Source organism: Achroia grisella, unplaced genomic scaffold (assembly GCF_030625045.1).
Source record: "Achroia grisella isolate CSIRO2021 unplaced genomic scaffold, CSIRO_AGI_Agris_v1 utg152, whole genome shotgun sequence".
Classification (NCBI taxonomy): domain Eukaryota; kingdom Metazoa; phylum Arthropoda; class Insecta; order Lepidoptera; family Pyralidae; genus Achroia; species Achroia grisella.
In genome coordinates this window covers 1,888,935-1,913,953 of record NW_026712648.1, presented here as the reverse complement: position 1 = coordinate 1,913,953, position 25,019 = coordinate 1,888,935, and the positions used below count along the sequence as shown (strand labels likewise).

Below are 25,019 nucleotides of genomic sequence, written 5' to 3'. Positions count from 1 at the left end.
AATACTAAAAAATAAAACAATGTGTAAGAATAAATGACTTTGTCTTTTAATAGCTTTTGTTAACATTAGCATTATATATTTTACGAGTATACAACACATAATATTATCTATAATTCATAATTATATAATCATATCATGATGGTGTCAATTTATTCATTGTCAGAATCTGATTTCTTACACTTCTCCTTTAATTTTTCGTATTCATTCCGCCTTATTAGATCTTCTTTAAGTTTTTCCATATCGCTTAACAGTGTGCTTACTTTGACATTGTCAAGTTTGTCAGTCGACTCTGTATCACTCACTAATCCAGAATCATCGTCAGATTTATCGTCATTACTATCATCATTATCTGATTTATCGAGCAGTTTACCATCATCGTCTGAATGAGGCGAAGCATGGACGCTACTGTCTTCAGAACTGTCCGAATCCTTATGGACTCTGTAGGCTTTAGGCAACCTATTTTGAAAGTATCGTGACGGGCCACTATCCGATGGACTTTCGCGTCCACGGCCACCCTTTTTCTTCATACTTTTGGCGATAACTCTCTTTTGGTGATCCAATTGCGGGAACAACTCTGTAAATTTATTTGGAGTTCATTAAAATTCATTGAAGACTATTAGTTCATTCATTAGGTAGGAACAACTTATTAAATTACTATTAACACTGGCATTATAGTAGTAACACTCTTATGTTCTTTTAAATTGTCGAAATGCTACTCAAAAGAAATTTTGATGATAAGGCTTGTGTTGTATGGAAAGGCAAAGGAAACTGTGTCCATACAAGGATGTCTAGATGTTTTTGAAGTTCTTAATTTTCTTATTTTATTTTATATGTCTTGAATTGTTTAGATAACGTAGTCGTACAGTGCAAAAAATATTCTGAAGAGAGAGCGGGACATGCCCCCCACTGTGGCAGGCCCTAAGGACAGAACTTGCCGTATAGAAAAACCCCGACACACACAAAAACGGAAAACACTCTTCAAGCGCCAAACAAAACTTCCCCTCAGAACGAGCGATACGGATGACCCCAGCAAAGAGCACATCGCGCACGCCCACCATCTTTCAGTGTTTGTAAATTATAAATCTCCGCTTACTAATTTCTCGGTTTGCCTTAAGGTTGACTGGTAGAGAATGCCTTTCGTGTGGCTCGGTGTCAAGTTCGTCATATGTACATTTATATATAGTATTTGTGCATTAAAGTTTCAATCAATAAATGAGTTTGATGATAATAGACGTACCATGCGCAGCTGCCAGTGCTTGCTCTGCGGCGTTCATCTCGGCTTCCTGTATGGAGTGACCGCACGCGGCCGCTAACCGTGTTCCTCGGAAGTACACCCCCACCTCGTATATCCGCGTGTTGGTGGGCCCCAGACACTTGATCACTCTGGAAAGAAACAAACCATGCATTTCAATATACTTGCATATCTGTAAAGACTAAAAGTGAAAGCTATATCATTTAAATAACAATACCATCTACTATGTACCACGATTATAACAAATTAATTTAATTTAATTTCGATAATAAAATAATTGTAGGTAATAGAATAATAGAGAAAAATGCAGTGACAGTAGGGGATGATGAATCTCGTATAACAATTGAAATCTAATTAATTTTACGTCTGAAAAATAAACTCAGTTTAAAGTAAATCCTAAAAAACATACTAATATTCTAAATAATATGGCTATCTGTTGGTTACCTATATTGGACTAAATAGTTGAACGGATCTTAATAAAATTTTAAATTAAAGTAGATATGATGGATATGATATCTATTTCTCAAAAAAACAATAGGAAAGGAGTGAAAATCTATATCAGCAGATCTAGACACGCGGTAGCGTGTCAAGCCGAGTTTCAAGTAACTGGCGAGCAGCACCGTGTGTATATTTACACGAACCATTTGGAGCCACTTTTGACCCCCTCATAACTAAAAAACTCTTTCACATAAACCTGTCAAATTTAGTTCATATATTGAGACTTGCGAGATAAATATGTGTTCCAAATTTCATAAACATATCTCAAACGGTTATTTAGATATTAACGTCCAAATATCGTCATTTTTATCACTGACTCAACTATAGATTAAAATTATAACCCACTTTGAGATGACCTAGGAAGTTCAAATTTGGCATGCAGATAGATAATTAGGTGAATATAAAGGAAAAAATCTGAAAGTGGTAAATTGTTATCATTTTATTGTAATTTTTCACTTTAATTGATTCTATTTCAACTTATATTGGACGAATACTAAAATTCTATGAAAACGTCGATAGCCACCAATGAACATTGATCCCTGGCAAAAATAGCTCATCTTGTACTGGACGGAAAGTAATATTGTATGAAAACGTCGATAGCTACCAATTAACTTCGATCCATCACTGGCTACCAGAGATATTATGATTATTTAGGCTTAGGCTACAGTATATTATCCTAAGTTATAAGAAGAAATGATATTATATATTGTTATAAATACATTTCAGGACATACCATTGAACTTGGCACCCATTTAGATCTCACCTCTTTTGTCGTAGAAGTCAACAATCAAGGCATATATCATAATATTAAACTCGGCTATCATTTCACATTTATGTTTTTGATGGGATTGTTTAAAACGAAAAAATCTAACAATTTTTTTGATTATATTTTTTATACCTTGAAACATATTATGAAAATAAAATGTTATTAAACATATGTAAATACGAAAAATGTAACATCATGGTCACTGAAAGGAAGAGGATTGTCAGTAATGTGGATTTATGATCCCAATAATGGCAATGTACCACGTCAGGTTAACCTCCACACGGTTCCTCATGGAACCCTTCATGTTAAATTCAAATTGAAATTGCTATGTTGGGTAACGGAACTTACCTTATGCACCATTCCATTATCATCACTTAAAAAAAAACATCATGCTCACTTGTACAGGGGTATATCTGGTTCGCCACCTTCCATAGAGCGCAGCGTGAGGCAACACTGCTGCAGTTTGGACTTAGGATCATTCCAGGCCTGATTCATAATGAACTCCTGTAGCCGCGGAAAAAGGCACGCGTTACAAAATGCTTGACAGTAGTCCAAGTTCTGAAAAAAAATTATAATAATAATAATACACTTTATTTTCTCGACAAAAAGATTAACATATTATACAGTGATACAGAGCCATTTGAGTATGTAAAATTGAATGCTCAAGAACAGATTTGTAGAGAACTTGTCACCCGAAGATCTGGTGTCTTACGTTCTAAGATTTATATGTACAATTAAAAGAGGGATACGGCTACTATATATAAAAGACACTGAGAGAAAATGGTATAGTGAAAACAATATATCGTTAAAGTATGTTAAAAATATAGAATATAAGAAATTCAAATAAATCAAAAGTATCATTGTTTTTGCCATATATGATATAGGGCACCAAATTAAATCTACATTTACTTTGGTGCCTGGTGAGTAGTCACTCAGACAAAGTCGTCTGAGTCATCTTACAAATCCAGCTGCCAAGCTGCAGGACTTGTAAAATGTTTTCATGCAGGCATGGCAACTTAGTACGCCCGAATGGCAATCACAATCATGATAATGGCTACGGGATCACAGGACAACATAATGGTGCTATTCATGTGAAAGGCGACGATTACCACTTACTGTAAAGTGGTTCGTGAGGTTCTTTACCATACCATTTACATGAAATAAAGTATTATCGACATGTTCATCCTGTCTCACTTAGATTTAATGGAATCTTTTATACTATCCGCTATCTTACTGTACCATTCTAATATTTATTTAATAATTATTCTTATAAATAAGTATTCGAGATCGACAAGGCTTTCGTTGTCTCGAGCTCGTTGAGTTTCGTATTCCAAATTCTAAATGTTCATTCTAAATATTGATTGTTATATATATAATTAAAACTTGTAACAAAAGCAAAATGAATAATATGTGAATTTAGATTGGTTAGTACAAAATTAAATAAAATCATTAGACAGTTAACCTAATATACTCACTTTATCAATGAACAGAGCACCCAGAAAAGCTTCTAGCAAGTCAGCTTTATGTTTTTTAGTGGTTGGTTTCGCTTTGGGATTGTTATATATTGCATACTCAGACATGTTAAGGTCGTCGCATACCATTGCTTGCGTGCGTTTGTTCACCAACGACGAACGAAGTAACTGTCGAGTATAAGTGTTTTTATTATTAAAATTTTTTTAAGGCAACACCAAGTATGTTTTTTCACTTTTTTATACTTTATAACTTATAATGTGGGTATCTATAAATGTTCCTCAGCGGTTTATCGGTTTTGCACACCGCGCATCGATAGTCGCGGATTCTATTCTCATTATACAAATATTTGTATTCATAACTACGATTATATTGTGTTTCCTATGTATATTATTTCTAAATAAGTTATAGTGATATTGGTACACAGCACCATCTAATTCCAAACTAAGTTCGTGTTATGGTAAAAAAATGTGTAGATAGTATACACATTTTTTTACCATAACACGAACTTAGTTTGGAATTAGATGGTGCTGTGTAAAACTTGTGTTATTATGACTATTATAAATAAATGTACAATAACATGAACTATGTATATATATACATATATCGGTAAGCAAATTGAACTCACTGAAAGGTGTCCCTCGTGATGATCAGGAAAAAATCGGTACAGTCGGTCAGAGACCACAAGCTGTAACACAGTGTCGCCCAAGAACTCCAGACGCTGATTTGAACCCAGTGTTAAGTTCGTAAATCCAACCGAGCGATCGGTAAACGCTCGTGCCAATAAACGAATATGTTTGAATACTACTCCTGTAACCATACATATAAAAAATTATAAACATTCTGTGTATACATTAAGTAATGTAAATATATCATGTACTTATATTACCAAAAGACTTATCTTTAGTTGTGCCAATCACAGAAATCGAATAACAAATTCTAATGCTGTTTACTTTGCTTTTTACTTTGTAGTAAACTCATCAGTGCTTCGAATCGGTTTACAAACAAACAAATAATAATATAGTACTAGATCGCGTCGACATCTAGTTTTAAATAAGTAGTCAAGAAATAAATTTATGACAACTTTAATTAGCAATATAAAAATGTTATTTCAGTATCAAGATTAAACTGTCTTACATACCTATAGATTCTTCGAATTGTGTCAGCTTTTGCAGAAACTCAAAATTTTTTATGTACTTCCGGTCGCCAAGTGGCTCTTGTTCCTGCAATGGGTGGGCGCGGTCTTTTGTCCACACTTCTAGCAAATCTGGCTCATTGTACCAGAGCGATAAAGCAAACACGCGATCAGCTACCTGTAACAGTATATATTACTTCTTAAAAAATGTTGTGGCGGGTATATACTCGCATTAATAAATATGTTCTGTCCATGTCTTGGTGTGCATATTGTTTAACATAATTCATTCGAACTGGCAGTTTGAATTGGGCACAATATTGTACCACATATCATAATTATATAAACTAAATAAAGTTCACAAACTATTTGGTTGTAAAAAAAAAATATGAAGATAATGTAATGTAAATAATAAAAACAATAGTTAGGTAGTTCTAGCCGAAGTTAGTCTAGTTCTAGAGTCAAAGCGGCGGAAATAACGATAGTACTACCTGTAATCCAGCGTCGAGGAATAGTGCACCCATGAGCGCTTCGAAGCAGTTGGCCATCGCGTGACGCATCACTACCTCACGACACAGATCCGACCCGTGAGCGTACAGCATGAACTGTTCCAGAGATATGTTCTGCAAACCAAATATTAATCAGGCACGTATGATAAGTCAAATCTTCCATCAGTCTTAAATGTAGTGTGAGCCGAGAACTGACAATACCTACTCGGTTGCAATACTTTTCATTTACATTGTACATACTTATAATGATGAAGATTAATGCTGACTTTCTAGTTTGGTTTGAACCAAACAACCAAAACCAAACCAAACAATTTTAACTGCAACATTTACTCAAAAGTATAGTATAAACACATTTTTGAGTCAATATAATCCACTACAATCATTCACTATATATAAAAATAAAACATGTAGTATTAAAAACTACATAATGTATAATAATATAAAAAACCAGGTGGTGGTCGCAAAACACTGACAAGTGGCGCTTGGCCAGAAACTGTTAGTCAGATTTTTTTACTACAAATGTTAATTACCTTAGCCAGTTGTGCTAAATGTTGGTTCTGTACAATAGATGCCCGATACGTTGCCAGACCGCCTTCAGTGAGGCCCGGGAACATCCGAAACAAGTGTATAGACGATAAAAACTCTACCACGGCGTCGCCAAGAAATTCCAGTCTTTCATTATGTTTTATTTCCGACTCGGTTTCATTATGTTTCCCGAAACGAGACATAATGTTTATTAATGTCACGATACCTGCAGATGAAAATAAATTATTTCCTAATTATGAATACTTATTACCATTATCTAAAAATGGTCTAACAGACTTCATGCTCATCCTATTATCATTCACTTGTTTATTTCATTATTATCCATAAAAATATCTTCGTATCAATACATCGGTAACTAGTTGTAGAAATAGAAATAGGCGTATATTTTGTAAATAAAATTAATTACCATTTCATTTTCATTTCAAACATTCAGTGATCAAGTACAAAACTACAAATGTATGGCAAGATATGATAGACATGAAAAGAAATGTTCCCACAATAAAAAATGAGTTGGCAAATCAGGTAAGAGTAATGACCAAACCTTTCTTTCTGGTATAGTGTATCTTCCTATCTCCATACTCTGGCTGTCGTATGCCACAGTTAGTGAGGCTATTCCTCGCGTGATCTGGATTTGTACCAAAGTTCTCTCTGTACGAAGGATGAGTTAGCGCTGTTTGCAACAGCAGTCGTTGTTCGAAAACATAACCCATTTTCTTTTCCAAACTGTCCAGTGATTTGTGGAAACGCAGGTGGCGCACTAATACGGGGATTAACATTGCATGCTGAAATAAAGACATGAAACTGTATGTTATTGTAATACTACGGTGTACCATACAATAAAATGTATTATTACACATTTCAAGTTGCCCAGAAGAGATCGCCATATAGCGATAAGGCAACCCATTGTTACCTCCGTATTGTAATTTTGTTGTTTTTTTTTATATTTGGTATACATATTTATTTATGTAATTGTTATTTCCTTTCTGTGAGAGCAACAATAAAACGTTTTTCATTAATCTCATTCAGTCATACAAAGCTAAATTTATAAAATAATACAAATGGGATACTATTGAAAACTAAGATATTTTGAAGAGACATATGGAAATAGAAGATTAAATTCTGACTGCAGGGGAGAAAGAGATTGTTCCCCTAAAAACCATCGTGGTAATTTACCATTTGCCAAGATGGTATACCTAACCCTGACTATATTATTATCCTCCCCTGTAAGGAGCGTAAACTGTTAGCGCTGGCGGGAGTACCATTCTATTATCATCCACAAACTATTGGAATTTAAACTAAAAGTACTTAAAACTGTTTATATAGAAACTTATGTGGATACAGAAACATAAGTTCATATATCAGCAGTTTTTAAGCTATATGCAGCTACATACATAATATACACATTACAAAGAAAATATTAAAAATAAAAATATAGAAATAACTATACAATATAAAAATTAAGTACCATTAAATATTAGGTAAACTCAAGACTGTGTATCATATTCAAATATACTCTACACTGGCTGATTTGCATGTACATCACTAATTATAATTTATAGGAAAAACTATGAGTAAGGATTGACATAGTTGCCTCTCTGTTTCATTTTGCTTATTCCAAAAGAGATCTGGCACGAAGATAGACATCTAAGTATAGTCAATACACATATCATAACTTACTTGCACAATATCACACATAAGACCCGTAGTATGGAAGCCCTCAGATGATATGGCAACTGTGACGTCCCTCTTCATCTTGCTTTGAGTTCTCATCTCCTGCAGTTTAGCCTCTTTAGCTGTTAGTTTTTGCTTTTCTTTAAACGACGGTTTTGCCATATTGGCAATCAGGTGACGGTATTTCACATAGTACCGCCAAGCTTTTTGGTATCTATAAAAAACAAATTTTTGCCACAACATTGAAGATTTCTTCGTAACTATAAAAAAATCGAAGATGTATGTTCTACAATCTGTAGAATATCGCATCTATATGGCATGGCAAATGTCAATAATAGCTAATTACCAGATAATGCAATCCAATTGCATTTTCTAGTAACACTTTAAAAATGTATTTAAATATTTCTATTACTATGAACTGGATGTCGCTTTTAATTATTATTATAAAACTATTTGTGATTAACTATGTTTATTATTGTCAGCCCATCTAAAATGAAATAATATATAAATATTAGAACTTACTCAGGGTTTCCTGCGTAACTCAACTGTGGGGGTCTTATGCCAAAATGAACAATCTCAGGGTAGAATGTTTTTAATTCTTTAGAACTTTTGGTATTTCTGGAAGTAACTGGCGGACTCCGATCCAACTGGTCCACGCGAATGGAACAAGGCTTTTTACCTGGATATGTGACTATCATTCCTGAAACATATTATTTTTTATATAAATACCATACACAGATATAAAAGCAACATAGAGTAATCCCTGTAGATTAAAATGTGAATAAAAGAAATTTGTGGGAAATCTTGAGTTTTGTAACATACATGGTACATAACCTTTTTGACTGTATATTTATTTTAATATATTACAGTATATATATTAAATATTTGATATCTTATACTCATGATACTATAACATCTTACCTTTGATTCTATCAACAAACTTCTGCCAATTGTAATGATCCATACTGTGGACGTCATTCAAAGTTTCTGGCGGTATCAGTAGTCCACTTTCGTCTATGAGGTATTTTAATATTTCACACATAGATAGCACCTATTAAAAATAATTATTATCATTTCACATAACGTGATATCACTAAATATATTAAGTTTTAACACCTTTACTAAATACATACGAGCTATATTCTCGGCGCTGCTTGCATGAAATACAGGCTATGAATACTAGTTGATAATGTAGGATTCTTTAAATGAAGGAATCTTTAAAAACAGTCAATTATTTTGCATTTAAAATACGTCTTGTATTTAAATAAATTATTATTCTTTCTTTCTTTTAAGAATATGTAATGTAGTATATATGTAATAAAGATAATGAAAACGTCTTATTTTTTTAATGAAAAATAGGATTACCACTTATTATCTAGTTGATTGTTAGACCTTTACCGTATTTACCATTTTAACTACATAAGTGATTTAAGAAGTAGTTACACCTCGTTTGTCCACTGTGTTATAAAAAAAAAACCAATAGATAGCTACATTGTTAGAAAGTTACAAAGAAAGAAATTCACGCAGGAAGCTTCGCGGAATGCCTTGTATTATATATAAATTTATATTAATACAGCACTACTAAATTTGATAAATAAAATTTACAATAATACATTGTTATATTTGTTTCGATAACAAATATTTTATTTACAATTTATTGCATTGATTTGCTTTTGATTTAAAATCCATCCATACATTATTATTCAATTTACATACCTCGCAACCTCCTTCTGGAAGATATCGAACAAATCGAGGCATAAAGTGAAATTGTGAACAATAATCGTCAGTAGCTTTTCCAAGGTCCAAATCTACTAATTCCAAAAGTTCGATAAAAAGATATTCCTCTGAAATAGGGGAAAAAAGGAATAATTAAATATTGTCCATAACACAACCATATCTGCAAAGTTAAAATTATATAAACCACTTCATAACAAATAAACAAAGGTCATATTAGTATGCCTTAATGATAATCACTTCAAAGTTAAAATATTGGCTTTCATAAAAATAATAATATCGATAGGTCAGTTAAAACTAGCATTCATGACGTACGGCTAGGTAGAGACTTTAACGACTTTAAGTAACACCAATAAAAGAAGCAAACATACAGAACAAAGGACAAGAACAATGACAAGAGGAAAAGAGACCAGAACAATAAACTTGGAGGAAAATTGTAACAGTACTGTTTAACACGTCATAATACAGTATTCTGCAGAATACGAAAATTAAATACATTCAGAATAAAACTAAAAGCTTATTTGGCCCCATTTCACCCGATTGATTTCACCGTCCTTTAGGTTATAAAAAAATAAAATATATCTAAGTTTTGTATTATAATTGTTTAATCTTATTTATTACTAATTAAATCTTATTAGTAGGGCTTACCAAACAAATCTAATTCTCGGATAGTGAAGTTTTGTGGCGCTGGTTCCTCTACATAAAGTATAGTGTATTCAATATTGAACCTTATTACTTTACATGTAGGCAGCTTTGCCAGCTTGTAGTGAGAGAACATGGAAAATCCGGAGAACAGAAATTCATGTTCATCGTGGCCTATAATCGTAGGAGCCTTTATAAGAAAATTAGTTGGTGGAGATACTGTGATACTGTAATCATAATAATAAATAAAAACAGGATTATGTCATATTATTCAAGAACTTAATTACATGATAAAATATTATTAGAGAAAGACACTACAATCTTTACTACCAACGAAATCATCCAATCATATATTAAGCAGCTTGTTTAGAAAGCTGTTTCTGTTGTAGGTGAGATATAAAAGTTGAATAACAGGGTACGAAGGCATGACAGTTTTGTTCCATCAAAATAGTAACACTTGAGTTCCAAGTACCACAGTCATTATCCTGTATATAAGTGACAGTTGTCCATTCCAGTTACATAGAATGATGAAAAAATCTACAGTTATGATCTTTATTTTATATTGCTTACTAGCTGTACCCGCGACTTCATCGGCTTGGAATTTAAACTTACTTTTCTAAAATAAAAGTAGCCTAAGTTACGCCTTATTACATCAGCTACCTGCCAATAAAATACCGTCAAAATTGGTCCAGCCATTTCAGAAATTAGCCGGAACAAACAGACAGACAAAAATTGTAAAAAATGTTATTTTGGTGTAAGTACCGTATTTATATTCATATACATCTAGTAAAAAATGGTTATTTCAATATTACAAACAGACACTCCAATTTTATTTATATGTATAGATATATACATATGTATAACCAGATCAGTTCACCCATCTGCAGAATTGGCGGAGCAAAACGATTGATGGAAGATGGCCTTACAGGGTTTGGGGACTACTGCCCCAGAGGGAATTCAACAAGCCTCTTACCCCGGTATCTGATATTATAGCTATAATGGCGTGTTACAGACTCACCGGTAATGATAAAGCTTATTAATATTGCTCTGTGTTGGAATACATTTGGGGAAATGCTGCTCGCCAGCATATACCCCGTGGCGCATGCCCTGCCGGCGAGCCTTTGGGCTGCAACGGCAAAGGGGACCACCGTTCATTTGCCCAGTATTGTTAAACCTGTAAAAAACATGAAAATCCGTTAGTTATCTCACAAATATGTACAATTTTTACACACCATTTAAAAAAACGGCCCTTGTGTGCAAATTACGTAGGGACTAAAATAGATGAGACTGGGGTACACAGACGACTTTTACGTTTTTACTTAGGGTCAGCGGAACCTAAGCGTTCTGTAGGATAGTCATTAGGGTTCGGATAAAATTATTTATTATCAGCTATTACAAAATATCACGTGATCAAATATTATTTTGACATAGCACAAAAATGTAACAAGAAATATTCATTATACACATTTCTTAAAAATATGTTATTATATAAATTTCACTATTGATAAATCAACAGTGAAATTTATATAATTAATTTTATATTATATAAATTTATTTATATATTTAAATGTTTGATATGGGGTCCCATAAAAGATAATCTGTTGGTGGTCCATTATCTTTAAAGTTTAGGAACCCCTGCTGTAAGCATAACTTACTATCAGTACTTTTATTTTAAATTCCTGCCAGGACTAGACATACCTTCAAGTAATTTATTTATATTTACTTACCACATCTCTGGATGTAGCCTTCTTGGGTGACTCTGTTTTCTTTGCAGCTCTATCATGATCCTATCAGTGTATCCTTGTAAACCATCTTCATCTAAACAATCATCACTTTCACATGAAGACGAACTTCCTTCTTCCGCTACACAATAATCAAAACAGCATAATATTAATGATATTCCTACCAATATAATAACTTACATAGAATAAAAAATATTTTCTCATGTTTATAATTTGTTTTTGGAACAATATTTCTAGTGTTAACACAAGTGATCTACTACTACTTGTAGTATATATTACATAGTTTAACTAACATAGAAACCAGCATGGCTAATTCCTAGTTATATTGTCACAGAACTTATTATCCTCCACTGGTGGGTGCTGGCATATACCAAAGTGCAGATGACAACACCATTTCATTTCATTTATTAAAAAAAAATTCAGTCCAACAACATCTAATATTTTAACAGAATTTACTATCAATAAATTAATTCAACTCACAGGTATGTCTATTGCACATTTTAGGTTTTTGTGCCCTAAGAGGTGGGAGTTCATCAACTTCTGGTCTGGCAATACGACCCCTTTCAATAAGATTCTTGAAAAAAGTATCACATAGCTTCTCTAATTTGTTTGTTTGCTCTACACCACTGCTACCCTCAAATGTATTATAATATAACTCAGCTGGAGAACTCCTATACCACATTTTTGAAATCTAAAAAAATATGAAATAGGGCACATTATAAAACAGTTTCATTATTCAGTTTAATAAAAAAATTAAAAATTTTACACTCACTTCTTCATCATCAGAATTATGCTCCTTTGACCATTGTTCCATCCTTTCAATAAAGTCTTCAGAAGTCTTACAGTAATTTTTTCTACAATACATAAAGCAAAACAAAATAAATGTAGTCTAGAAATAGGAACAACAATAATTGGAGTCATAGAAAGATAAACAAAGGTATTGAAAACATATAATACCTAAATTCTTCCAGAATTTTTTCACGGTCTGTTAGTGGCTTCCGAGAGACAGACTCATGTCTGGAACGAGGAGAAAGGTCCCTAGCACGGCTACGATGATGGGTGTCTCTGCTTGAAGAACGATAACTGTGTCTGCTAGGTGATCTACATCTCCTGTCATAACGATAGTCATGGCTTTTACTATGACTTCTGTGGTCTCTATAGTATGGACTGTGCCTCCTTTCACGTTCATATTGTCTGTCTTTATGGTCATATTTTGTGAAATATCCATCACGGCTGTCCCTGTACCGGTGACTTGAAGGACTTCTACTATGGTGATACATAGCACTGGGACTTCGACTCGATCTATATTCTCGATGCCTATACTCCCTATATCTATCTCTCTCCCTTCCTTTATCCCTGTCTCTATCATAGCTTTTTTCTCTATGTGGAGAATATCTGTGTTTAGATGTTGATGCATAATCAAATCTGTGATACTTCTCTAAACTTTTAGATCTTGAACTACTTGAATATTCATGGTACATTCGATCAGATACACTATTACTTGATTCATTCCAATGTTGATTAAATTGTCTATTACTTGATGTTGGGCATGAATTAGGGTCTGATTGACTATTGAAAGGATCAATGGGATGACAGTTATAACCGTAATCTGAAGGATATCCTGATAGTGGGTATGATGAAACTGGAGGTGGGAGATTTAGTATATCAGAGGAATACATTACCGGCGGGGGAACATTTAATGGTGGTAACATGTAAGCAGACGGTTTTTCTGTAGGCCCATTAGGTACGTGAAAAGGTGGCAGCGGAGGATGATTATATAATTCCGAGGCCGGTGTAATAGGAGGAGGAGGGGGTGGGGGTTGAAGCATAATCGGCGGAGGAATACCGTAATTCATTGGTGGCACGGACATTTTCTTCTAATTTCTTATTATCAATAAACCAATTATACACCTCATTCTACTTGTAATTATTCATAAATGTCAACTGTTCTATCCGGCACAATACATTAGAGAACAAGTTTTTTTATAACTGATATTCTGTTTTCAAATGTTAAATTGTTAATTATGATAATATAATTGAAAACAAATTGAAAATAAACAAGAAAAAATGTCAATCACAGATCTGAAAGACATGACAGTAATGGTTAAATGTCAAAATAGTAAACAGATTACAGTGGACCACAGATCACAAAAAAACTGACATTGATTTTATTTATTTATTTTACGGTTCTGGGTACAAGTCCTTTTTAGCCCAACTTAAAGTTAGAAGTCTAATGTTGCCACTATACCTGAACAAAAAACAAAATTATTAATACAACATTCACTTTATTACGGTTTCAATGTTTTAATGCGTGCATATCCTAACAAAATCATGGAATGCATCAATGTATCAATATCATGGAATGTAGAAAATGAATATTTAAAGAAGGATACAGGTTATGGTAGTTAAAATGTAATATAGATAGTAAGCTTCCTGTATTTTTTTATTAATTTTACGTTCAATAAAATATATACTAAAAGGAAAATCAAACAATAAGATAATTTTGTTTTACTATAACATTTTATTAGGAAGACAACAAATCATATATTTTCTATTACTTAAAACTAAATACCTATTTAACAATTGATAATGTTAAATAATTAGTAAATAAGATGTTGGGATACACTGTTTATTTTTGCACTACCAAGGCATTCGATATTTTTATAAAGGACAGCATATTGACCTTCTGTTATAGCTCTTAGATGGTTTTCTAATATAATGGTGAGTCCAACAAAACTTTTTACCACTCTACAAGGCACTAATGGTTTAGTATGTTGAAACCTAAAGTAACAGTTCAGTACACCATTGTCTGCTAATTCAATAGGTTCTCTATGTATCCAATGAGGTTTATTTGTAAAACATAGATCATTCCATAAAGCCGGATGCTTAGTGCCTGCAACCTGAAAAGACAATTCTATATTACATTTTTTTTTAAATACATAACATGGTTTTTCACTGTCTGTTGTATAACCATGTATTATAAATAATATGAAGTAGAAGAATTTGTTAAGTTATTCAAGAAGAAGATTTATATGTATAATACATGTACACGCAGGCAAAGTTGGGGTGAGTAGCTAGTATTATATAAAGTATAATTAACCATTCTGCACTTTTCTTGATAAGTAGTTAGCTATGAGTTCATTATTATATACAGTATACATATATATAAATACCACATAAATGTTGTTAGTCTGCAAATCCTTTTTGAAGACAAAATATGCTTGTTTCCAATTAGCAAGGCAGCATCTCTGACCGACTGTCCATTTGTGTAGACCACTATGTTCACCAACTATTTGACCTGTATCTATATCTATGAAGAATCCTTTTCTTGTCTCAATATACTGAAATAAGTCATACAGTGATGGTATAAAAATTTATATCAAATGTTTGTATTACAAATATTTCTTTGCAGGGAAAAAATAAAAAAATTGAGTCATTACTTCTTCAATAAAACTTTGAAATCTCTTTTTTCCGATAAAACAAATACCAGTGCTATCCTTTTTATCAGCTACATTTATAAGGCCCTCTTTTTTTGCAATATCCCTGACTTCACTTTTCTTAAGATTAGCTAAAGGGAACATGCAACGTCTAAGTGAGAATTGTTTCACTTGTGATAGGAAGAATGTTTGATCCTTGTGTTTGTCAGCTGGTTGCAATAACTGCACTTCTGAAAAATAAAATATACATGACTAATGATATAATGTTTACCATCGTATGTTATTATAATAAATGTTATCCATTAATTTACCTTTGTTGTCTGAATATTTCTGCAAGAATGGACCAAAAGATGTATTTGCATAATGACCAGTAGCAATAGCGTCAACTTCTAAATTTTTCCTGCAATGTTCGAAAAAGCTATCAAATTTGATATATCTATTGCACAGTATATCTGGATTTGGTGTTATTCCACTTTCATACTCCTTTAATAGCACTGTGAATACCTCATTCCAATATTCTTTGATGAAGTAGACTTTATGCAAAGGAATATCAAGTTTTCGACAAACGAAGCTTGCATCATCTAAATCTTTTTCGTCCGTACAAAAACCAGCTTCATAGTTACCATCCCAATTTCTCATGAAAACTCCTTCGACTTGGTATCCTGTAAAATATAATCAATAATGAAATGTAATAAACAGCATACACCCGGAATAATTTATTAATAGAAAATTTTTAACAATGTTGTAGGTAAATTTACCTGCTCTCTTAAGAATTAATGCTGCAACAGCACTATCTACCCCTCCAGAAATACCAAGTGCTATTCGTTTAAACATTATTCGTAAATATGAATTACAAATTTTATACGGCAACTTATTTAAAAAAAAAATACGACGACACTATATTAAAATTAAAACTAATTATTTAATTTTGTTACATCACAAATTTAGAAAGACTAGTTTTATTATGGTTTGCTAGGTTAGTTAACTGTTTCGGGTAAAAAAGACGGCACTATTTTTGTCAATAACGACCAATATCGAAATTCAAATTTTCGATCACTGCTTGCTTCTTCCTATAGTCGTATTTTTAATTAGACGAAGTCAACTGACGTTTACTGTGTTGTCAGTATTTGATGAAATAAAAATAGTGTTGTGACAAAGTGAATAATTGAAAAAAATCCTGAATTAATGGAATTGCCTCAATTGTCTAGTCTAGTGAATAGTTAGTGTTACGAACTGCCGATATCGGGTACGGGGTTCGAATTTTAGCTGTGCTTTATACATACCAACAAGTTTTACACAACTATGTTCCTCTAGTATCTACCTATACTGAATACAGAGTATTTGAAAAATGAAGAAAAAAAATGCGAGGAAACTTTTAAGACTGTCCTATTTACAATACATCATGTAGTTAAAACTATAGATGTATAAAATATCTAACATAATATAGTTAGGTAATAAAAATAAAAAACTAGGCTTATTACAAAATTTGTTTTTATTCATCATCAGATAAAAAAATCATTGTTGCTTTCGGTGACATTAATTATAAATCTGTCTGAAAAATGACAATAATTTATCTTTGAAACAGTGTTTTGGTCCACGTTTCTCCAGAGACTTAAATTGTTCATTTTCTTTGTATTCTTTTAATACATTGTAGACTGAGGTCACACCAATTCCCAAAAAGTTAGCTTATTATGTTTTTGAAATACATTATTTTTTTTCGGGAGCCTCAATAGGTAATAGTGATGCAACTTTCTCCTCAAATACGTGTTTGTAGACGTTTTGTATCATAAGTTTTTCGGTAACGCTTAAAGCAATCCGTGGTCTCTTCTTTCTTGGAGACAAGCTTTGGCTTGACATGCATGGTTGAGGATCCATTTCCATCCATCCATGAGGAGGATACATTGGTACGAAACAATATAGCAAATATACAATATACACTATTACAACTATTACCACAAACACAACAGAAGGAAAAATTTATCAAAAACAATAACAAAACAGTGTGAGTGCAAAAAAAGCATTTGTGCTCTCAGACCAGAGGTTAGAAGCCGAATTACGAACAAAATGACGACCGACGCTCGCGACGTTGATCGGTGTTGGTACTAGTAGCTACTAGTGCCACAGCGCGCTTTGTAATAAGCCGTCAAATAACTGATTGTAGTTACATAACACTAGTAACTTATATCAGAGCACTTTCATACAACTTTATTGTAAAATAGAAATAATATTATTTTGTAGTTTGAAATGATTAACTATTCACACTCATTGTTCATTCATCTGACCGAGAACTGAACGCATCAGTATTACTTTAAATATGGCAACATTATTTCACAACGTGACATTAGCTACTGCCAGTTAGCTTCGTCTAATTAAAAATACGACTATAATCCCATTTATTTGAAGTCAACGTAATATAATTCTCTCCTCCATTCAACCTGTTCGCGGTTAACTGGATATTAAATTCATTTCTTGTCATTGTATCGTTCACACAGTCCTTCCTTCTTCTCTTTTTCGGCCTTCCTCTACTCTTCCAACAATCTACATTCATTAAAACATTCATCTATAACAAGCAAGGAACATAATACTCTAAAGAGATAAGTTTCTATCAGAATTTCTTATACTACAATATAAGAGAACGTCAAACAACCGTCATTCATATAACTGACAAAATCGTACGCAGTGTAGAATTTCTACATCTTACGTTTAATCGAGAAAGAATAGACACATTAATTAACTCGCACTTGGGTAACACAAGCAAATAAAATATTACAAACGATGTATTGCATTAAACGGAACTTGAAATAACAATCATATAATATGAAATTGATATCATAATTTTATTTTTTCCATTCTAATTCATCCGTTGTCATCTGACATCCAGACCATACATTTCTGGCAACACAGTTAATCGGCAATATAATTGTATACCTTGTATATGAATGAATTGACAATTTTAAATTCTTTCATTTTATTTGTCGATTCTACAATTTCTTGTTGAAACAAAATGTCTAATATTAATTTACAATGTCTTTTGGGAATACAGTGCAATGATTTTGTTATGATTGCTGCTGATCAATCGAACAGCCACAGTATTATGGTTATGAAGGATGGTGAGTTAGCGGTTTATTATTGGGTATTTAATTATTTTGATATAATTGAAACTATATCTGTATTAAATATTTGCAGATGAAGAGAAGATATACAAAATCTCGGATAGGTTGGTGATGGGCGTGATCGGCGATTCTGGTGATACAAATCAGTTTGCGGAGTACATTGCGAAGAACATTCAGTTGTACAAGATGCGTAATGGTTATGAACTTGGACCCACAGCCGCAGCAAATTTCACTCGTCGAAATTTAGCTGAATATTTGAGAAGTAGTGTTAGTAACAAACCCATTTGTTTTTAATATATTATTATATATATATATTATTTTTACCCAAGGGAAACCATATAAAATTGTCTCTAAAAAGTTCGCATTATAACCTGTGAAGGGAATATATAGAACACAGATCTTAACAATGTCCTTAAGAATGTTAATGCATGATAGGTTTAACTGTATCTATTTATAAGTAGCTATCAGTTTCTTTTCCAATATAATTTCCTAATAAAATCAGCAGACTTTAATATCACTTTTTACTTGAACTTTACAATAACCTTATATTTTGCAGACACCATATTTTGTCAATCTTCTTCTGGGTGGATATGACAAAGAGAATGGCCCTGAGTTGTATTTTATGGACTACTTGGCATCCAGTGTAAAAGTTCCGTTTGCTGCTCATGGTTATGGAGGCTACCTCAGTTTGAGTATCATGGATCGTTATTATAAAAAAGGTATAAAATATTTACAGATTCTACATCCATATAATATTTAATTTGTCATTTTTTCACAATGATTACCTCTGTGATCTAGTGGTTTAGCACACCACTTTACTTCCAATGGGTGTGGGATTGATTCCACACATGGTACAAATATTTGTATTAGTCTGGACCAATACAAACAATCACTTATAAATACATATATGTGTAATATACATAGGAAACATTTGTTAGTTTTCTATTTGTATATGTACATACATTTTTGTAAATACATATTTTATATTAATCTGATAGATACAAATTACTAATAAAGAAATATGTATCTATCAGATGTCTACTATTCATAACAAAATTTAAGACTTGATGGTGTTGTATGAATTATTGGGCCTATAGTAAAGGATATTAGTCATTGTCTATTAATAATTTAAAAATTTCATAGTTCCTTTTATGAAACCTGTATATATTTGTGTTAAAATCAAAATGTGACTGGATTTAATCCATGTGGCAAAAAATTAAATATTATTTTTTCTGACCAGATGCAACTGAAGCAGAAGCATATGAAATATTGAAGCAATGTGTCAAGGAGGTTCATAAAAGACTCTTCGTTAGCCTGCCCAATTTCCAAGTGACTGTAGTCACTAGGGATGAAATTAAAGTTTTGCCTGTCATCAATTCTGAATCCTTAAAGTAATCTTTTTAATGTAAGGGTAAATAAAATTTTCTAGTAATTGGTGTTTATTTTATATATGTATTAAAATTATATAAGATGTATTTAAAATACAATTTAGAAAGTTACGAAATAAATTATATACTATATATACTCAATTATTATCACAATTTCTAAATCATAAAGTATAAAACAATTGCCAACTAAAATTATTGTCTTGTACCATACCGATAGTTTTCCATGATGCTGGCAGTTGCAACAATTGCTTAAGAAATCATTTGAACGAGATACAATCTATAAAGGGGATTGTGGCCTCTGTCTACACTATCCTAATTCTTTTAGACATTTGTTGCCCGCTAAAGCTGTAGTTTCGAATACCACTGAAATAAATAAGTGTGACATTCCCAGAGCCGCCCTGTTCATTTGTACTTACCTTTACTCCAACAGCAGAGACCGAATACGCCATAATCTGGGCGGCATCTAAACGGAACGAATATTTACTTTTCTCATATGAATGACACCATGTCTTAGAAATATTTCCACGCACCTCAGTTTATGATGACCCTTAAGTATCTACCTGTGCTCCACAAATATTAGGGCTCGGATTATATATCCTAATCCGAGCCCTATTCGCAAGGAATTATTATTGAGTAGAGTACCCAAATGAGATGATGGGTAAGATATGAAGCCATAAGCCCGATTTCATAACATTCCAGCATTCCACTACTCCATAGTAAATACTCTGTGGTGACCTCGCCCAGGATGTCATCCTATTCTCTCTAGACCTGAGGCTATTCAGGTAAATTTAGAGAAGGACTTCTTAATCGCCAGTCAGCTGTAGTATCATTAAAAATCGGTAAAATAAATCTGTCAGAAGCAACAGAAAAGCTGCGAGACCAATGTCCTGTACCTACTTGATTAATACCAAGACCCTCGATGTCTCATATGCGGAGCTGTTTGTGACCACTGATTTTCATCCAACTTTACATTCGATACATTCCCTCTAGGAACTTATTAACAACATTATCCATACACGAACTTCATGACATAACCAAACTGGATTCTTAAAATATAAACTAAACGAGGCATGGAAAAACAACAGTAGAAAGGAAAACAAGAACTTGCTGATTTCTAAATAATATTTTCCCTTCCTTAAAGATATAGGAACAACATCGGTAAAAATTTAAACCAAAGCAGAGCTTAGAAAGCTTGTATTTAATCCAATAAAGTTTGTGCATTAGAAAATTTCGTACATTTTGTTTTAAATTTTAAACTATACTACATATATACATCTCTGAGAGATTATTTTTGTAAGAATGGAATGCTGCATCTGCCACACAAGCACGTTACACTAGCAGGGCAGCAGCGAAGGATAATAAACAAGAGGTCAGTTCTGTCAGCCCGTTGTGAAAATTCACTATGAATGTATGATGATAGTCTCAAGGGGGAACCGTGTGTACGTTTGCCTGAGATGGTACATTGCTAGCAATCCAATAAGGTATGTCCTATCCCCCATTCTTTGAGATATTTTAGACCGGCTTTTATTAAGATCTCCTAATTTTAAAGAATACATAAAATTGGGTATTATTAATTAAGTTTGCAGTTAAATTAATTCTGTTTGCAGGATTGCAGATTTTTTCAAAAAAATCTGTTTTCATAAACACTCTATTTTTCTGTTTGAATAGTTCACATAATTATGCCCTTAACAACTGCAATTATCTTAATCTTTTTTTCTCTTCAGAAATGAGACCAAAATTCTTATAAATTAAATATAAAAACGACAAAATTTATCCACTGAATTGTTGAGCCATTTACATTTGAGTTATTTTTAAAATTTGCACAAACTCAAAAAATAAAGATTTGTTTTACAATCATATCTCTTATTTGGTACATAACAATAAGTTACATTGATACAATAAATTGTGTTATCCGCCAGACTTATTTCTGTCAGGGCTAGAATTTACGGGAAGGTCTTGGGATTCTGCTTGTGAACTGTTAGCATTATCATTATCCCCGCCATTATCACCTTCATTGTCTGATTGGTCTGTGAATTTAAAAAATAATAAAAATTATTTCAAATCATGTAAAACCAACAGAATGTGGGTTGCTGCATGCACAACTTGCTGTAATAGGGTATTACTGCCTGGGAAGCTTGCAATTGTCTGATCTGTCCCAAACAATGACCGATTTCATGTCCTACCCTTTTTTATTATCATCAAGCACAAAGAAAGACCAGAACAAGGCAACCGATTGTGCCCTAAAGTCACTAGGTACTGGTTTAGGTTTAATTTTAAAGTTTAGTTTTAATATTAAAGTTGCCATTGATATGAAAGAAGAAGATCCTATACTGAAGATTCTATCTTATGAATATGTAATGCTGTTCTAGTTTCATTCAAATGAAGTTAGAATGCATTCATCAGTTTACAATTTTTCTTACTGATTGGGCAATTAATCCAATTCCATCCATTTAAAATATATTCTACGTAAATGTTTAACAAAACAATAAAAATACCTTTCTTTTCTGCTGGCACATCTTCAGTTCTATTAGCAACTTGGAAGTGGTATTCCAATTCGTCAAAATCAAATACTTGATCTGTAGGCAGCAAACACGGCAAGTAAGCAGGAAACGTTGGCTTACATGCAATCACTGAAAACAAAAATATATGTAAATGAGATAAAACAACTCTGATTATTTCACTCAAAAACTTACATTTTGTAAAGTTGTTTTTTATATTTCATTGATAATATTATAAACTAATTTTATGCAACAAGACACTATGAATCCTCCAGGATATGTTAATGTTATAATATTTTGTATAATGGGGCCTTCTAATGAACTTTCTTGAGGATTAAGCTGGAGAATTATCTTAATATTTGTTCAGATCTGAGTGTTCTCTAGATGTGTCCTCCAGATTTATAACAAGCTACAAAGTCTCACTTTTATACACTTGCATAATCATCATGAAACCAAGTGATCATGGAAAATTAAGTTATTAGTCTGATAAAATATGAGTAAGCAAGAATAAAGTTATTACATACATGGAAAAACTTGATTATCCTCTGTATTAAAAAGATTATGTGTTTCACTTGTTTTTGCTAAAAATTTTGTCAATGCTCTTTCAATGTCTCTTTTTTGTGTTGCAGCTTTTTCTCTAATAGCCTCATATTCAGTTACTGGTTGCTTATGAGTCTGCAATGAATAAAAATAACAGAGGACAAATCACACAGTGCCATCAAGTTGCAAAGAGCTTGTACTATTGGTACTAAACAACTGATAGACATACATAATATATATTTTTTGTAATTAAATACATTATATACATAGAAAATACTGGGACTAATATAATTTAATCTGATGAATAAAATATTCATATCATGCAAAGAATTGAACCTGCAACCAACCAAAGTAAGGAATTGTTCTAAACAAGTGGACCACAGAACCTGTCAACAATTAATGCCCATCAGATAAAGAACTAATATTTATTACATGTTAGTTATTAGTCCAGTACTTATACAATACACATATTCATGACTAGCTGCACCTGCAATTTCGTCCGCGTGAACTTTATTTTTATAAAATAAAAGTAGCCTAAGTTAGTTCTTATTACATCAGCTACCTGCCAAAAATTTTCCCGTCTAAATCGGTTCAACCATTTCAGAGATTAGCCAGAAAAAACAAACAGACAGACAAAAATTGTAAAAAAATGTTACAATTTTTTTTGTTGTTTTGGTATGTACTGTATTTATATTCATATGCATATAGTAAGATACGGTAAATTTCAATATTACAAACAGACTCCAATTTTATTTATATGTATAGATTTCAGTTCAAACTTACAGGTGTTCTTATGTAGGCATGAGGATCAGGTAGAGATGGCAAATAGAATGGTATGTGAGATGCATGTTTTGCCTTTGAACCAGCTGATAGCATTGATGGAGTCCGAGGAGCTGGGGCTTGTTGTGGGGGCTGTATCACATGTCTGTTTGGTCTAGCAGCATACTGCTCTAAACCTTGTATGCTAATACCTAGAGTAAAATAACAAATAAGCATTCACATATTTAAAAATATATTTTCTCATTATAATACAATTATTCATTATAACATACCCATATTTATCATAGCCATCACAACATCACCAAGAACAGGTTCAACTCTGCCTGAAAGCTCACAGTAGCCTTTAGCAGAGTTACCAATTTCTGTAAAAACTGTAATAAAATCAAATCTCTCTGTAAGTCATAACAGCATATTAGATAATTGATACAAATTTGTAAATACATAGATAGGAATCACCCAACCAATACAAACAATGGGTATAAATCCATGAATACAAATGTTTACATCGTGCGAGGAATCGAACCCGCGACTATCGGAAGGAAGCAGTGTGCTACCGCTAGGGCAAAGGAGGCTGACAAAATTTTTAAATGGATATTTGAATAGTAATCTATGACGGGTCTTTATTTTAAGCCAATTTTTACAAATATAGTAGAGCTACTACTTACAACATTGAAGCATTTCTGTGAGTGTTTCTAAAGAAATTTTGTCTGCAGATTCAAAACCAGTCTCCAAAAGAACTGTAGATACAGCAATATTCAGTATTCGACGTCGTGCATCACTTCCAGATTCTAATTTTTCTACGTTTTCAGTCATAACTATGTTGGTATCAGATACAAAACAAAATAATATAAGTTTTGTAAGAGTAAGAAAATACCAAACTAAAAGAGAAATTATAACTGTTTTTTTTCTTTTCAATGGCTTGGCATGTTGGTGTATTTGCCAAATTCAAAGTTTGGGAAAGTATAGGATTTAATAAATACAGGAATATTTTGGATTTTAGTATATGGATCAGAGAAGTTAAGGTGGGGTATAGAAGGAAGATTAATGGATTATATATTTACAATGGGCATTAATACTACTGAGTGTCCGCTAGGATAATAGTGTTCTGTGATTGAGTGTAATACTATCTTTAATAAAGCAATATTAGGAGTATGGTATGGTAGTATAATCTGTGGACGGTATATTCATTGATTGTCGACGACATCTCTTTATATTTTTTAGTTTGTGTTGGTGTGAATCGACGACAGTTCACAACACAGATGGTAACCATAGATTATAAAGCTACTTTTTACTACAATTTA

At 32.6% G+C, this 25,019-nt stretch overlaps 4 protein-coding genes across 4 annotated transcripts; 1 reads left to right on the top strand and 3 right to left on the bottom strand.

Annotated features, from left to right (window-relative positions):
* Nucleotides 1–43: 43 nt before the first annotated feature.
* LOC131840906 (ribonuclease 3) lies at nt 44–14,003 on the bottom strand. Its single transcript, XM_059189121.1, has 19 exons — nt 12,920–14,003; nt 12,735–12,816; nt 12,443–12,653; nt 11,948–12,083; nt 11,239–11,394; nt 10,227–10,447; nt 9,561–9,688; nt 8,766–8,895; nt 8,367–8,544; nt 7,851–8,058; nt 6,715–6,955; nt 6,158–6,378; nt 5,610–5,741; nt 5,128–5,299; nt 4,615–4,796; nt 3,992–4,156; nt 2,914–3,074; nt 1,238–1,383; nt 44–574 (listed from the first exon to the last, which is right to left on the bottom strand). Exons 1-19 carry the CDS (start codon nt 13,831–13,833, stop codon nt 150–152), a joined length of 4,209 nt encoding a protein of 1,402 aa, XP_059045104.1. The 5' UTR covers nt 13,834–14,003; the 3' UTR covers nt 44–149.
* A 287-nt stretch (nt 14,004–14,290) lies between these two features.
* LOC131840948 (mitochondrial tRNA-specific 2-thiouridylase 1) lies at nt 14,291–16,660 on the bottom strand. Its single transcript, XM_059189166.1, has 5 exons — nt 16,158–16,660; nt 15,711–16,061; nt 15,403–15,629; nt 15,136–15,303; nt 14,291–14,862 (listed from the first exon to the last, which is right to left on the bottom strand). The coding sequence occupies exons 1-5, from the start codon at nt 16,231–16,233 to the stop codon at nt 14,563–14,565; spliced, it is 1,122 nt and encodes a 373-aa protein (XP_059045149.1). The 5' UTR covers nt 16,234–16,660; the 3' UTR covers nt 14,291–14,562.
* A 1,621-nt stretch (nt 16,661–18,281) lies between these two features.
* LOC131840938 (proteasome subunit beta type-2-like) lies at nt 18,282–19,944 on the top strand. The gene is made up of 4 exons (XM_059189154.1): nt 18,282–18,509; nt 18,586–18,779; nt 19,069–19,231; nt 19,753–19,944. Exons 1-4 carry the CDS (start codon nt 18,404–18,406, stop codon nt 19,905–19,907), a joined length of 618 nt encoding a protein of 205 aa, XP_059045137.1. The 5' UTR covers nt 18,282–18,403; the 3' UTR covers nt 19,908–19,944.
* A 1,135-nt stretch (nt 19,945–21,079) lies between these two features.
* LOC131840937 (transcription initiation factor TFIID subunit 8) lies at nt 21,080–24,960 on the bottom strand. The gene is made up of 6 exons (XM_059189153.1): nt 24,384–24,960; nt 23,991–24,089; nt 23,722–23,909; nt 22,923–23,073; nt 22,396–22,530; nt 21,080–21,927 (listed from the first exon to the last, which is right to left on the bottom strand). The coding sequence occupies exons 1-6, from the start codon at nt 24,529–24,531 to the stop codon at nt 21,809–21,811; spliced, it is 840 nt and encodes a 279-aa protein (XP_059045136.1). The 5' UTR covers nt 24,532–24,960; the 3' UTR covers nt 21,080–21,808.
* Nucleotides 24,961–25,019: the final 59 nt, after the last annotated feature.